This window comes from Sinohyriopsis cumingii, chromosome 2 (genome assembly GCF_028554795.1).
Source record: "Sinohyriopsis cumingii isolate HCF-2022 chromosome 2, ASM2855479v2, whole genome shotgun sequence".
In the NCBI taxonomy this organism is placed as follows: Eukaryota; Metazoa; Mollusca; class Bivalvia; order Unionida; family Unionidae; genus Sinohyriopsis; species Sinohyriopsis cumingii.
This window is the reverse complement of record NC_142962.1, coordinates 6,070,376-6,085,773: the sequence shown is the minus strand read 5'-3', so window position 1 is coordinate 6,085,773 and position 15,398 is coordinate 6,070,376. Positions and strand designations below refer to the sequence as shown.

Sequence of the window (15,398 nt, the reverse complement as noted above, 5' to 3'; positions counted from 1 at the left end):
TGAGAAATCACCAAAATATGCCATTTCTTCAAAAAAATCGGCAGAAAAAATTAATTCTGCAAATTGTTAAAAAATAGGCATGTGTGCCCAATCATGGTAAACTCAGTAACCCTTGCACAATTTATTCAACTGGAATATTTTGTCTACAGATACAACATCAGTGTCTTGGTGGGAGATGATGGCTGCTTGAACCATTTATATCTTTTTCATGGTTCCATAGCACTTGATTCTATAAAGTCTGTGCTGCATCAAGCTTTATATCTATCATGCACAAGAAGATTGTAAATAATCATTTTTGTTTGTCTTATTCAGGATTTTCGAGCCTCAGCTCCTGGGATAAAATGCTACTGTGTGGATCGTGTAGCTATATGATCCATGTGATTGCCTCTGCACAGAGCTCATTCAACCCAATGACAAAAACATTCAGTAACCAGTCTAGCTGGAATCTGACCTCACACAGCAACCAGTCTGTTTTTCACCAGCACCTGCTTCATATTGCAGAGAAGATTCACAATCTTCAGATGGATGTCTATGAGACTGCTGTGTTGTGTGCCCTCATTCACACATCAACCGGTAAATATTTCATTATACAATCTGTGTCAGGTTTAGGCTGCACTCCACACCCAGAAATAAAATGTCTCTCAAAGAGTCATGGTGGTTTAGTGGTTAGCATGCTGGATTCATGACTGAAAGGTACTGGTTTGAATCCTACCATCAAATCAGGTCAAGACTGGCTACTGTGGTGGATCCCAGGACAAAGTACTTTATTTAAATTGCCTCAGTACCAAATATGCTAATTAATATAATTTGTTGTTCAGAAATTTTGTTCTTCTAAGTGTACATGTAAAATTTAAAAAATAATTTTTGGGTAAATGATCATGTATGAAAAAATAAGGGACTCAACATTTATGAAAACTCAAATATTTCTACAGTATACCGTTAGTCAGCATTAAAATAATGCACATCTGACATAATTGTGCTACTTAATACATCACACACTAGTATAATATCTTGCCTGAATTTGCTCAATGTGTATTGTGTTAGATAACCTTTCAGATAAATAATTATGACAAGTTGTTATTGAATCATCACACTTTTATTTTGACAATGTATGCAGATAAGTTATAAACCATCAGGACTTTATCCCAAATGAGTAAATGCCGTTTGTTAGCTTTGGCATGATAGAGATTTCAGCCCTTTTCCATACCATTTTGCTCATGTTCCTTTTAAACATCCTCCATTTAGCTGAAGCTTTTATTTAATTGTATTACTTCATTTTAAATATAATTTAGATCATGGTTAATAGAGGAATCTTTGTAGCTAAAATACTCACTAACATGTAATTATTGACAATTTAACTTGACATTTAACTTTATCTGGAAATACATAAAATATATTTTATCCTGTTGCAGATTTCATTGATTTGACAAACCCAGATGCTGTGGAACAAGTGCGAGCTCCCCTTCTTGCTGCTTTGCAGGCTCATGAAACATGTAGGTCACCTCTAAGGCACACTCTGTGTGCATGTGTGTGTGTGTGTGTGTGCTCAGCTGGATCATTGGTAGGGGTACTAAACAAATAAGAAAAATTTGGAGTCAAAGATATCCACTTCTGTGTTGACTGATTGGTCACTGCAACAATACATTGATGTTTTAAATGAAATTAGAATTTTAATTCATGTCAGAAGAGATTTTAATTCAACAGCCATTAATAACACTTATTTTTTTTGTAAAATCAAAAGTGGAATTATTTTGTTGAGAATGTTAACTGTTCCCATTCAAAATGTCAACTGTTCCCATTCAAAATGTCAACTGTTCCCATTCAAAATGTCAGTTAGCAAACTTAACATTAAGTAAGGCTGCAATGTTTATCAAAATTTCTCTATGTGTACATGGTTTACAATAAGTAAAACACTGCCATTTAATCAAAATAACTAGAAACTAAACTTTTCCCCATGTCTAGGTTTACTGAGGTAACATATATTATAATATGCAAGCTAAAACTGTTGACTTACAATTGCTTGATTTGCTGTACACCCTTTCCTCAGGATTCATTTTGTACATGTCTTTGTTGAATATATCTGACAATGTCAGTAAAACATCTTTATGACTGTTGTGATATTTTTTTCCTACTGTTGCATATACATGTAAATGCTGAAAAACAATCATTAATGAAACCAGACATACTGCCTGGATATGCACGTGGAATGCAAAGGTTTTATAACAGAATTCCGATTACCTAAAGCTGACTGCACACAAGTTGATTTTCAAAGCCGAAAAAATTTAATTTATTGTTTCAGCAGACATCATGGCTATAAAGCATGATAACACAAAGACAGAAGAATTACAAACAAGTTAACCAACTTACTAGCTCCTTCTCACTGCTAAAATACTGCTGTAAAACAATGCAAATGAACAGACATAAGTCCATATTAGAATGTAAACAGACATACCATATACCTTCCAGTTTGCAGAGAAATGATGGATATATTACTTATCAACTGCCCATTGGTCTGTATTTAGGACAGAGGTACAATAATGTCTACTGTTTACAAATCACAACCTATCCTTGTTGTTTTATATGTTTCAGCTAGAGGACTTGATGCCAGCAGTAGAATCCAGCAGATTTTCAGTGTGGTTCCTGAAGTACGTCACCTCAGCTGCTGGCATGGTGAGATCATGAAGCTGATGAAACTCAACAGCAACTGAACATCTTTCACATCATAGCAACTATAAGTGATATCAAGTTGTCAGACTATTCTTTTAAGAGATTCACAAGATATCATAGTTTGGAAACTGAGGCATCAGAAAATCTAGCCAATGTGTCATCCAAAAAAGTGCTCCAAATGTTTAGTTCCACATAATCTAGGAAAGATTTGGAAGAAAATGTTTAATGAGCAGCCTAACAATTGAACAGGCCATTTTGGGCACACATTTTTAATGTGCAGTCGTCCTCATTTTGATAAAATTCAAATTTTTGTTTGAATTTGATGTTTAACAACAAAAACTCAACCATTTGAAATCATAAGTGTACCAAATCTGACTGCAGCATTTTTGAGAACAGACAGAAAATACATTTGCAGTAAGCAATATAATATTACAAAATGAAATAGAGCTTGTAAAATGGAGGGAATTTGTATATTGCACTAAGAGTATCACCATTATGAAAGGGAGGTAATTTATGTTGAAAGTTCATCTTTTTTATGTATATTTTAATCTGTATTTCCAAAGACAAATTTTGCTGTTGAGCTAAAATAATAGGAGCCATGAATATTCAGAGATTTTACAAGCCTGGAATTACCTCCCCATGTTTGATGCTGATAAAATAATTGTTCTAATTTCTTTGTTTTTGAATGGTCAATTTAGTATAAAAATGTATTAAGTCTTTGTCTCAGTAAAAGGTTTAAAAATCGATTTTTGTAGAAAGCACTGTACCATAGAATAATCTGAGATGTAGCAACCCATGGGTAGATTAAAATCTGTCAGTAAAGAAATCAATAAAAAAAGTGATTGAATATGTTTATGCATTTTATGAATATTTCAGTAAATTTTACTTTTTTGAAGTAAAATTCATCTTTTAAAAACTTCTTTGGATATGTAAGTATCACATTTGTAACAATCTCTTAGAGATTTATTGCCCTAAACTGCCCACATTTTTGTAAATTATTTTTCGCTTTGTGTGATCAAAGTACAGTATGATTAAATCATTCTATGTTCTTCAAAATCATTTTAAATCCTAGAAAAAGTATGAAACATATTTTTGACAGAATAAGTATTTTTATCTTGTTTGCTATTGTTTATACATACATATTTTTGTGCAATTACCGACGCTGTTTTCCACTTTTTTGGGAGAAGCAAAGAATATATGTTTTATGTGTTAAATATTTTGTAGAGCTTTGCTATGATATCTGTTATTAAATCATGAAAACATCTGTCCGTTTTATTTGGACCATGAGAGCTAGGAGTTTGAACATTAATACGGGGTTCCCTTACTATAATGCAGACCACAGAAGCAGTAAAGGTGTGCTGTGTTACAGACAAGGTCACTTTTTACTAAAGAACGTCAACTGAAATGGGTAATAATCGGTATGTTTTATTCAATACCCATATTATGATAATGGGTAATAATCATTATGTTTTATTCAATACCCATATTATGATAATGGATTATATGCAGCTAAGATCTCTAATTTGGTGATATCAATTCAGTAATAATTTCAGAAACAAAAATTGCCCTATATAATTGGATCCATGATCATGCCAGTATTATAGGAGGGACAGCAATACCCTGAGGATTCTCATAGTAAAAGGAATGACTGTATTTGCATAAAAGACATAACTAAATATAGTAGGCATTCTTTTTGTGATTTTTTTTGTAGGCTTATATTAATTATCTATAACTGTTTTTATGCTTAACACTGTTATGTCAGATGTTTTCAAAATTGGTCCAAGTTGTATAAACTTTTCAACAATTTACTGTCAAAATTAGCTTATGTTTAAAATATTTTACTAGAATTTGTTTTAATTTCTTGAGCCAAAACAAAATAATTACACTGGAATCTTTTTTAGATTACAGTACCACCTAATAAAATCTTGCACACTATTTTAAGAAAGGTGCAGTTTGATTGGTAAATACTACTTATTTTTAGCCAGTAATTTGCCATGTTACATCTATACATGGAGTAGTTAATTTGAATGCTCTATAATTGAAAAACTTCAGAAGTCATTAATTCTTTAAAATTTGACATTTTTCGCTCATTTTTTATTTGATAAAATGAGGGAGATTAGATCTCAATATCATGGAATCTGAATTTCCTGTTATTTTTATGAATGTATTATTTGTTGATAATTGTTCTGGAGATTTATAGGTGCTTGTCATTTTGTAAAAATGCTTCGCATAATCCCATAGCACTAGTGGTGTAGTATATATCATTAAATACCATACATAAATACATACATACAAAGATACATGTATACATACATACATACATACATACATACATACATACATACATACATACTCAACTTAGAAATGTGAGATGGTATCTACATGAGGAGCTTTTAGCACATGAGAAGTAGTGAGTTCTAGATACTAATAAGCCAAAGGGACCCAAAATCATGTATTTATCCTCAAATTTCAACATGCTTGAGGTAAAATGTATCAAATTACAGCATGCTTGAGGTAAAATGTATCAAATTTCAACATGCTTGAGGTAAAATGTATCAAATTTACATGCTTGAGGTAAAATGTATCAAATTTCAACATGCTTGAGGTAAAATGTATTAAATTTCAACATGCTTGAGGTAAAATGTATCAAATTACAGCATGCTTGAGGTAAAATGTATCAAATTTCAACATGCTTGAGGTAAAATGTATCAAATTTACATGCTTGAGGTAAAATGTATCAAATTTCAACATGCTTGAGGTAAAATGTATTAAATTTCAACATGCTTGAGGTAAAATGTATTAAATTTCAACATGCTTGAGGTAAAATGTATCAAACCAGAAAGGATCTTGCAATGTGATATGCAATATCTTATTTTTGTCACTTTGAGTTTCATTACAAATGGAGTTCACTGTACTTGTGCAGCATTTTTTAAAAATGGTCCTTTTAAATTTTATATTGAATAGGAAAGTCACCATATGGTGTCAAAATGTCAACGGTCATGAATATCAATTTAGGACTTACACCTACATGTATGCTAGTTACTGACCATCACAATCCAACCCTGATTCAGCGAATCAGAATGTAGTGGTAAATTTATGCCAATCCATTTTTTTCATTATGATGCCATCTCAGAAGCAAGTACATTTGAACTTCCTTTATCCAAACTCTATTTGCAGACAGATTTTGGATGAATAGGTTCATGGTTGTACCAAATCACCATGCTTGAGTGATACATTATAAACCATGATAGTTTAGCTTCATTAATATTTTCATGAACACAGTTGTTGCAGGAATTTACTAATATAACATTTTCATGAATCCATTTAATACAAGATGTTAGTGAATAACATTTTCATGTATACAATTGATACCGGATGTTAGTAACAAAATATTTTCATGTATACAATTGATACCGGATGTTAGTAACAAAACATTTTCATGAATGTAGTTGATACTGGATGTTAGTAACAAAACATTTTCATGAATACAGCTGGATGTTAGTAACAAAACATTTTCATGAATACAGCTGATACCGGATGTTAGTAACAAAACATTTTCATGAATACAGCTGATACCGGATGTTAGTAACAAAACATTTTCATGAATGTAGTTGATACTGGATGTTAGTAACAAAACATTTTCATGAATACAGCTGGATGTTAGTAACAAAACATTTTCATGAATACAGCTAATACCGGATGTTAGTAACAAAACATTTTCATGAATACAGCTGATACCGGATGTTAGTAACAAAACATTTTCATGAATGTAGTTGATACTGGATGTTAGTAACAAAACATTTTCATGAATACAGCTGGATGTTAGTAACAAAACATTTTCATGAATACAGCTGATACCGGATGTTAATAACAAAACATTTTCATGAATACAGCTGATACCGGATGTTAGTAACAAAACATTTTCATGAATACAGCTGATACCAGATGTTAGTAACAAAACATTTTCATGAATACAGCTGACACTGGATGTTAGTAACAAAACATTTTCATGAATACAGCTGATACCGGATGTTAGTAACAAAACATTTTCATGAATACAGCTGGTACCGGATGTTAGTAACAAAACATTTTCATGAATACAGCTGACACTGGATGTTAGCAACAAAACATTTTCATGCATACAGTTGATACCAGATGTTAGTAACAAAACTTTTTTGCAAATAAATGATCATTAATAACATACAATATAATTTTTGTTGAAAAAGTGTTAAACAAGAATAATTTCCTTGCTAAATTCAGCAAACTTTTATTCTTTCAAAGTTCCTGATTAAGATTAACGTAATTAGAATAAACCAATAATCTGGATGACCACATTGCGGATAAATGAAGTTCTAGTGTATGTGACTGTACCGCAAAATTGTTTAGGTGAGTCATGCAATCCATCCATTTTGCATTTGACCATTGTATTTATCTAGCATTACTTTTATGTCTTTGTTTTGTGACTAATTCAGAATTTTCTCTTGTACTTACATGTGTCCAAAGAGTTAAATTTTGCAAGTTTTTATCAGCTTTATTATTTTTCAGTTATTTGAAAATGAAATGTCATGATAAATGAAAAAAAATCACAAATGTCAGCTGTTTTCTTATGGACAATTAGTAGTGCTTTAAAGTTAGCTAATAAATTCTGTGCAAAAGTAAGTCCATGCCACTGAAAGTGTCATGTGACCTCTGAAGCTAATTATATGTATTGAATTTATTATAGTTCTTGCTTTTCTATTCTAATGAGGCAACAATGGACATGTCAGAAATCAAATGTACTAATTATGTTACAATGGACATTTCAGAAATCAAATGTACTAATTATTTTATTGGAAATGACTTGTAAATATGTTACAAAAGATATTTTTGTCAGTGTTAAGATTTGGATAGAAATCTATTTATGACCTTGAGATCTTTTCCACAATGATATCTTCATGCAGGTGGACAAGTTATACATCAAAGATTTCAAATAATAATACATTAGAGATGTACAAGCATTTGTTTAATATGCCATAGCAACTTTCATATTCAGAAGATATATTTATATTGTGATACACATATATAGCAAGTACATTTAATGATAGGGTACAAAAATAACAAAGTGTACAAGATATTAATGAATTATCAGGTAGCTTGGTATGGTATATGAAGTCAAGCAGCTTAGTGTGTCAGAACCATTTTTTTCAAGTGGTACATATATGTGTATAAAGTATTTGGGATTTGAACTTAGGCCTTTAGTGTGGCAATCAGAGATAAATACCAACAAGAATAAGCAGTCTGGGTCAGCTCGGTGGGTTGATAAGTGGTCAAGGTTCATATTGGTATCTTGACCACTAAAGTAGGTTTTTGTGGGATATAGGACCTTAAGAAAAATTATATCTTACGACAGGTGATCACCTTTTATTGGTTCACTGCCTTATGTTTTGAGAACAAGGTCCATAAAGTGAAAACAAGTCAGTAAATGAACATGACTGCTTTGTAGAAAGTTCACTTTTCAAGGGCGCTTTTGACTGACTTTGTTAATCAGCTGTGATAGACCCCCATTAGTATGTGGCATTAATTGACAGCAGATTCAATATCACAGTAACACACGGACTCTCAGTCTCCTTATATATATATATATATATATATATATATATATATATATATATATATATATATATATATATATATGGGGATCAAGGAATAGGCCGCTTCCTCTCTGTTTGCTATACAGGTGTCAATTTATAGTTACAATGTAATGAATATACCATGCATTTCACAACAGAAATCCAGTGGGTTTGTGTATAAAACTGAGTGTTAAATTCTGTCTGTCTAGTGAGTGAGCTCTCCCTTTTTGAGGATGAGCACTTGGGTTGGGAAACTGGTGGACAAGAGCTAGATGAATGTTGACATATTTCTTTGTTTCATGGTTTTGAACATGTTTCTTTTAATTGCCAGTTACATATACTAACATTATAAAATACTAAATATATCTGAATAAATTATACAAACCAAGTCTTGAAAGAAAGGTCTGATAGATGTCAGTAAATCAAGGATAATATGAATACTGGGGACTCATTTCATATACCTTGATAAATAGAAACATCTCTCAGAGCCATTCTTTAACTATGGAGTGGTGATGAAATCATGTTATAAGGGACTTGAATTTGATTTCATTGTGGAAATGATCTAAGTAATTACCCATCTGATATTTCCCTTTAATTCATACATGTTTAAAGCTGAGGCTTACCAAGGTTCAAGGAAGAGGAAGGGGAAATACATGATGCAGTGCATTTCTATCCATTTTCTGCATGCAACACATTTATGTGGAAAATTAACTTTTATTAAAATTTTGTTACAATTTTGAATGTTGATCTCTCTCATTATAATTGTTTTTGTGAACTCCACTAATGATCAATGGAAAGTTTAAAGATAAGTCTCTGATTGTCAGATTTAAGTTTGATATTTGTAACTGCCAGTTATTTCTGGACTGTTTTAATTTCTTATCATTACAAACCTTTTGAAAGCATGAAGTCTTTTTCAAAGTGTGAAATTGTATTCTACTGCATGCCTAATGAAACAGATATTGCTAACCGCTTACACTTAGAAACTTTTCTTACTTACAAGTAACTTACATAAGTGTAAATATTTGTGAAAAATATAATCTTTATAACCAGAAGTCTGATTTACAAGGAAGGTGACTTGAAAATTCTGTGAAAGGGTGTGATAGATTTAAAAAAAATTTCTTTGATAAATGAATACCATTTGACCTTATTTTACATGGTTGATTTGTTAGCTATCGTGTAATTTATCAAATCATCCAGCCAATTAAATTATATATGTAACGATTTTGAGTATGTCAGGTGACTATAAACTGACCAGTCAGAACAAAGACATGTCATGTGACCTTTAAATTAAACCTATCAGAATGTGTAAATACATGTACAAAATATAATTTAAACAATTAACTCATGTGGCAAACTTGTCATTCCCTGAAGACATCTGTGGGGAACAATACTGTCTACAAGGCTGGAAAGGTATCCACAGTTTGGAAGATGTTGAGGATGTTCCTCTCAGAAAGTTCTTTTCCATACAGTTTGCTCAGATGGAGTGATAAACAGATTATTTTAATTAAATTTTGTATCAAAACATTTTCATTGATGTTCAGTGGAAACTGAGAGCAAAGTTTGGAGTTGGAGACAGATGACATGTAAAATTAATAGTACATGTTTTGTACAAAAATGCTCAGAAACAATAATATCAAAATAACCAGAATAAGATATTATATTCTAGTTGCAGTTTCAATGCCATATAAAGAGCTGAAAGTAACATAAGTGGAAATTGTTTTATAGGTATTTTTGATACAGAACACTTTGGTCAGGTTTTCAATAATAATTTAGATGATCATGCTTTTACTGGAATAATTTTGTAAGATTTTCAACTGACAACATTGCAATCATTCTGAATTTGAATTAAAAGAACTTTGGTAACGTATAGGAGCTGGAGCTTTTAATTGTCTTTTTAGATGCATTTTAAAAGAGAAAACATGACATTTAAATCAACTTCTTGATATTTTATGTGGCACAGAGCAAAACAATGTTTATCAAAACACCATTATTGTATGAAAAACATTCTAATAAACAGAAGTTTGGATTAAGGAGTTTTGTTTATACCACAATCTGATTTAAAAATGAGATCTGTGTTATAATGGGGATCTGTGTTATAATGGGGATCTGACTTGCACATATAGAAGTTCATGTTCTGCTGGCTTTTTGGAATTCCTGGCCCACTTATTTTTAGCAAGGTGTTTAATTTCTATTTTGAGAGAAATATAATCAGTAAGTCTATATTCCAAAGGACATTTTCACTTTCATACAACTGAAAGTTGTAATCTGATTGGTCAAACAAAAGATCAACAGAACATGGAATTGTATTGGTTCTCAAATCTCAGTTGTAATGAGTCTGGTTTATACCAAATTATCAATCAGATAAATTAATCATTTGGATAAATAAGTTTCAGATAAAATGAGGTTTACTATAAAAGGATATTAATGATATTGCTTTCCACTGTTTTCCAAAGGTATTTGTCAGATCTTTGAAAGGCTGTTGTCACTGTTTTCCAGAGGTTTTTGTCAGATCTTTGAAAGGCTGTTGTCACTGTTTTCCAGAGGTATTTGTCAGATCTTTGAAAGGCTGTTGTCACTGTTTTCCAGAGGTTTTTGTCAGATCTTTGAAAGGCTATTATCACTGATGTTGAAACCATGAAATAGACTCATCACTTATAAAACTTCTTTTCTTCTATTGTTGTTTTGGTCTATGTAGAAAAAAGTGATAACATTTGAGGGTCATACAAAATTATGCTTTTGCCCTTTTTGTTTCTGAAACAGTGTCAACCAGTCTTCAATGATCAGATTAACCAAAATGGCTCAGAATAATGGCAGTATCATTGTCAACATACTTTGCAATGATTCACCTCAATAAGATCAATATTTTCTGGTCATTTTCCAGTTAGGTTTTGTCTACCATTGTACTCATGGGCATCAACCTAAACATGGAATTTTAAAACAACAGTAATTGTTACTTTTAATTTATCCCATAGCCAGGGGTGGGATGTCTAAATCAACTCTTGCATAACACAAATTCCTGTGACCCACAGATGAGGACAGTAATCAGCTAGGTGTGATAATTAGATAACCAGATTTTTACTGGTTGTGTCTTATGGTTGGACAGGGGCAAGTGATCAAGTCACCTATGTGGTTTTCACCTTATGCATATAAGCTCTGTGTCAGTTACTTTGAAGTTTTATTAAGAATTGAAGGGAATCACTGTGCTACCAAAAGTAGGCAGAAAAGCTTTCATTGTGTCCGTGCGGTCAATACTCTGTAAAGATTAGAAGAAAAAAAATCATTGTTACCAAAATTACAGATATTTAAAAACTGACACTTTGATCTACTTTCTTTGTGCCATGCTTTGTGTTTACTCTGTGATAACTGTTACTTTTATACTTGTTGTTTATTCACATTTGTAATGAGTTCTAATTTTCAGAATGCTAATCATATCAAGAATTGAATACATAGAACGCAACCAATTTTCTATTTTCCATTGTGGTTACACTCTTTCAGAGAGCTGAAATGTACCGGTGTTGCCAAAAAAAAACCTTAAAAAAAATTCATTCATAAATGCAAAATTCATTCTGTTTTATTATGTTTGTTTTCATATATCTCAGTATAGTCCTGACAACATAATTTTGTACATTACTGTAGTTACTATTATTGGAATTATCTTTCCACGTGAAAAACTTCTTGTTATTTCTCTCATCAACATTGAAAATAGATTGCAGCATTTTTTTAGAAAGTAAATCATATTTGGCATAATTTTGCATTTACTATGAATCTTGATACACATTTATTTACATAAAATGGTCTTTTTTCTGTCAAACAAAAATAGTATCTTAAAAATTGATATTTGCAGAGAGACTGTTTTTCAATTTGTAACAAACATGCTGATCATTGTTCGTGTAATTATTTTATGTAAGCTATCTTTCACTGACATTCCATCCAAACTTTGCATAGACATTCCGTCCACATCTACTGCTTACATCGAATTCATTTTGAAGTAAACTTAAATGTCCTGTCGCTTTTCTTAATACAGTATTTTTGTGCCTAATTTATTTTTATTTTTACAATTAAAGTTTAAAAAATATTTATACAAATCTGTGTTACAAAACCTCTTTGTTCACTGTCGTGTGACAGGCTCATTACATGAAAGTTTCCTGTTTATAATGAATTGATTTAATTTTCATGGTGTTATGTATACCAAATAAATTAACAAAGGATGGTATCTTGGTATTGTTTTTCATATTTTGTGTCATCAAATACATTATATACTCACTTGTAAGTAAAATCCATCTGCAGAGAATATAGACCCTGATCTGCTGTTGCATTATGCACCTTCTAGTCAGGGTCTATATTGTTTATTATACTGATTACTCCTAACATTGACCCAGATCTCCTGAAGCATTATATGATGGCTGATAAGGGTCTATGCAATTTGCAGTTGGACCTTACATGTACACGAGTACATAAAGTACAGAAAGATTTACAATTAATAACTACTGTAAATCATACAGTTTTCAGGAGTGTACAAATTTAAAAAATACAGTGAGGAAACTGAATTTGCCTAAAAAGTTTTCACAGGAAGGACTATGATGTGATTCATCATGTTTAAGTCAATGATTTATTAGTATTAATTGAAAGTTGCAAATTTTGTTGCATTTGCTAATAACACTAAGCAATTATGATTTACAGTATAAAATTGTCATTCTTCAGTTTATAATTAGTAATGTATGATATGAATGATAAAATTAATTTGCTGATATTATTTGAGCTAAAATTGTATATTTACATCTGCTGTGCTTCTTTACACATTGTTTTGATATATGGTTTGAAATCCTTTTGACGGTCTTCACCAGCAGGTGAAGATATATACATATTGTTTGTATTTTCCCATCAATGGAAACAGCTCATGGTTAAGATCCTGATCAGATCAACCCAGGTTAGCTGTGCCAATAGATGCCAAACAAACAAATATAAATTATTTATGGTCTACTGGCTTTATTTGCCTACTGGATTATTTAATTGTCTAGTAAACTCAAAGTTATAAATTGGAAATGTTTCAGACTGAAATAAATAATAACAGCAACAATACAAAATATTCCCGTTTATAACAGAATGACTGCTATATAGTTAAACCATGGTTACTCAGCCTTATAGGAAGATGTATAACTGTAATTTATTAAGAGAAATTTATTAAGGGAACAGATTATGCAAATGAAGTAATACAGACCAAAGGATTCGTACCTTATGAAATTCAGTGACCAGCAAAACATTAATTAACATAATTAATGTGAAATAACACAAATGATGAAATTTATCTCCTGAAATGAAATTTTTGTCTTTATACCTCATCATTTATCTGCGTATAAAGGATAAAATAAATTATCTAAAATTAATTCAGATAATGAATCTCGCAAGCAAAACAATATAAACATAGTGGGACAGCTAAATTTGCCACAATGTGTATTCATGGTAATGGTAAATGAGTTACATATTGCCATGAGTGAATCATTAAATTGTGGTCCAACTGGGCTTAAAGAAAAGGATTTATGACAGTACGCTTATGACGTCAACATATTTTTGTCCTATTTTGTAACATCATTGTGTTACTATGATGATGCCCACTATAACAGGGGAGAATCCTGATTGGGAGAGATCCTTGTGTCTAGAAATCTACCTGATTAACTCATGTAGATGTCTGATGCATTGCACTTATTAAAAACATAAAATCTTTCTTGTGAAAAACAATCATCTTCCTTGATAACAAATCAAGTCCCATGCTAATTGTTTTTTCGAAAGTGTAAGTAGATGGCAATGATCCTGATCTTTAGGTGCATTATGGGATTGCTGACCTGGATTGATGCCTTTTAAAGTCTGGTGGGTTTTATACAAAGGTAAATACACTATTTGTGAGAATATATTTTTTAATTGTTTGTTTTTGTTTTTGTGACATTTATAAAAATGTAAAACATTTTCACTCAAAGATAATTTTTAAAAAATTGGTTGAAAATTTCACAGATACATATAAATTTAATTATTTCAGTCTTAGTAATGCAAAAATTTTCTGATAGACTGGTTCACTATTTTGTATGTTTCCTTTGCACAAGAGTTACTGCTGCCAACATAAATCTTGAGTTATTAAAAGTTAAAAAAATATTATATAAATTTAGAAAGATCCTTAAAATGCCTCAAGAGATTAAGTATAGATGCATCAGCTGTACCACTTCCCCACCTTAAAACTAAGTCTTTTTACTGCTTCCTGATCTAATGTTTCATGCAATTGTCTCTCTTATCTACAAATTTATTCTTTGATACATATATATAAATATTTACATATAACAGGCAGCTTGTCTAGTTATTTTGCACTCTTCACTTTTTGTAAAGATTTTCAGTTTATAAACCTTTTTGACATAATGTCTGTCTTTTCAATCAAAAGTATCTATGACCGTCCAAACTAAGCCTGTCTTTGAGTATTCAATAATTATCAAACAATTTTAGTATAGACTTCATTTCCATGCTCCATTGTCAACATTCTCGCTTCATTCATGTGAGATTTTATTTACCTAGAGAATAAATGGTGTAATGCCTATCATGTTTTCTTGTTATTCTTTATCACACTTATACATAAGAAATACCATATACACTCATGTTTAATTCATTTCCAACTCCCCAAAAATAGACCCTAATCTGCTGTCCCATGAAGCACCAACAGATTGGGGCCTGTGTTGATTATTCTACCAATTAGCAAACTTTACTTTAGAGCATATAATGGAGAGCATTTGTAAGGGTTAAAATTTTACTGGTAAATTCCCCACTAGCATTAAACCAGTTAGAAACTTCTATTGGGCTTTTAAGAGAGGTGACTGATTTGTCTTTTTTCTTCACTTTTAGCCTTTCATTTTGATGGGGAATAAAATCCTTCTGGACTGTCATATGTATTTTAGGAATAAAAAGATATTGCAAGTTAACTGCTGTGATGTATTACCAAGATATTCCAATATTAGTTTTCATATATTGAGTTATTAGGTTATTATTGAGTTCTCTCATAATAGAGCTTGGAAATTTGTAGCAAGATGAAGGATACAATTCAGGTAGACCTACATTTTAACCAACTGGACTCAGAGGTCTACCATA

General features: G+C 31.3%; 1 protein-coding gene across 1 annotated transcript in view; it reads left to right on the top strand.

Moving 5' to 3' along the window:
* LOC149804283 (uncharacterized) overlaps positions 1 to 14,853 on the top strand; it is an 82,489-nt gene extending 67,636 nt beyond the window's left edge. Inside the window, exons 8-10 of the mRNA XM_089938398.1 lie at positions 313 to 573; positions 1,413 to 1,493; positions 2,590 to 14,853. Of these exons, the coding sequence (XP_089794524.1) occupies positions 313 to 573; positions 1,413 to 1,493; positions 2,590 to 2,708 (461 nt within the window). The 3' untranslated portion in view covers positions 2,709 to 14,853. The remainder of the gene's footprint in view (positions 1 to 312; positions 574 to 1,412; positions 1,494 to 2,589) is intronic.
* The last annotated feature ends 545 nt before the right edge of the window (positions 14,854 to 15,398 follow it).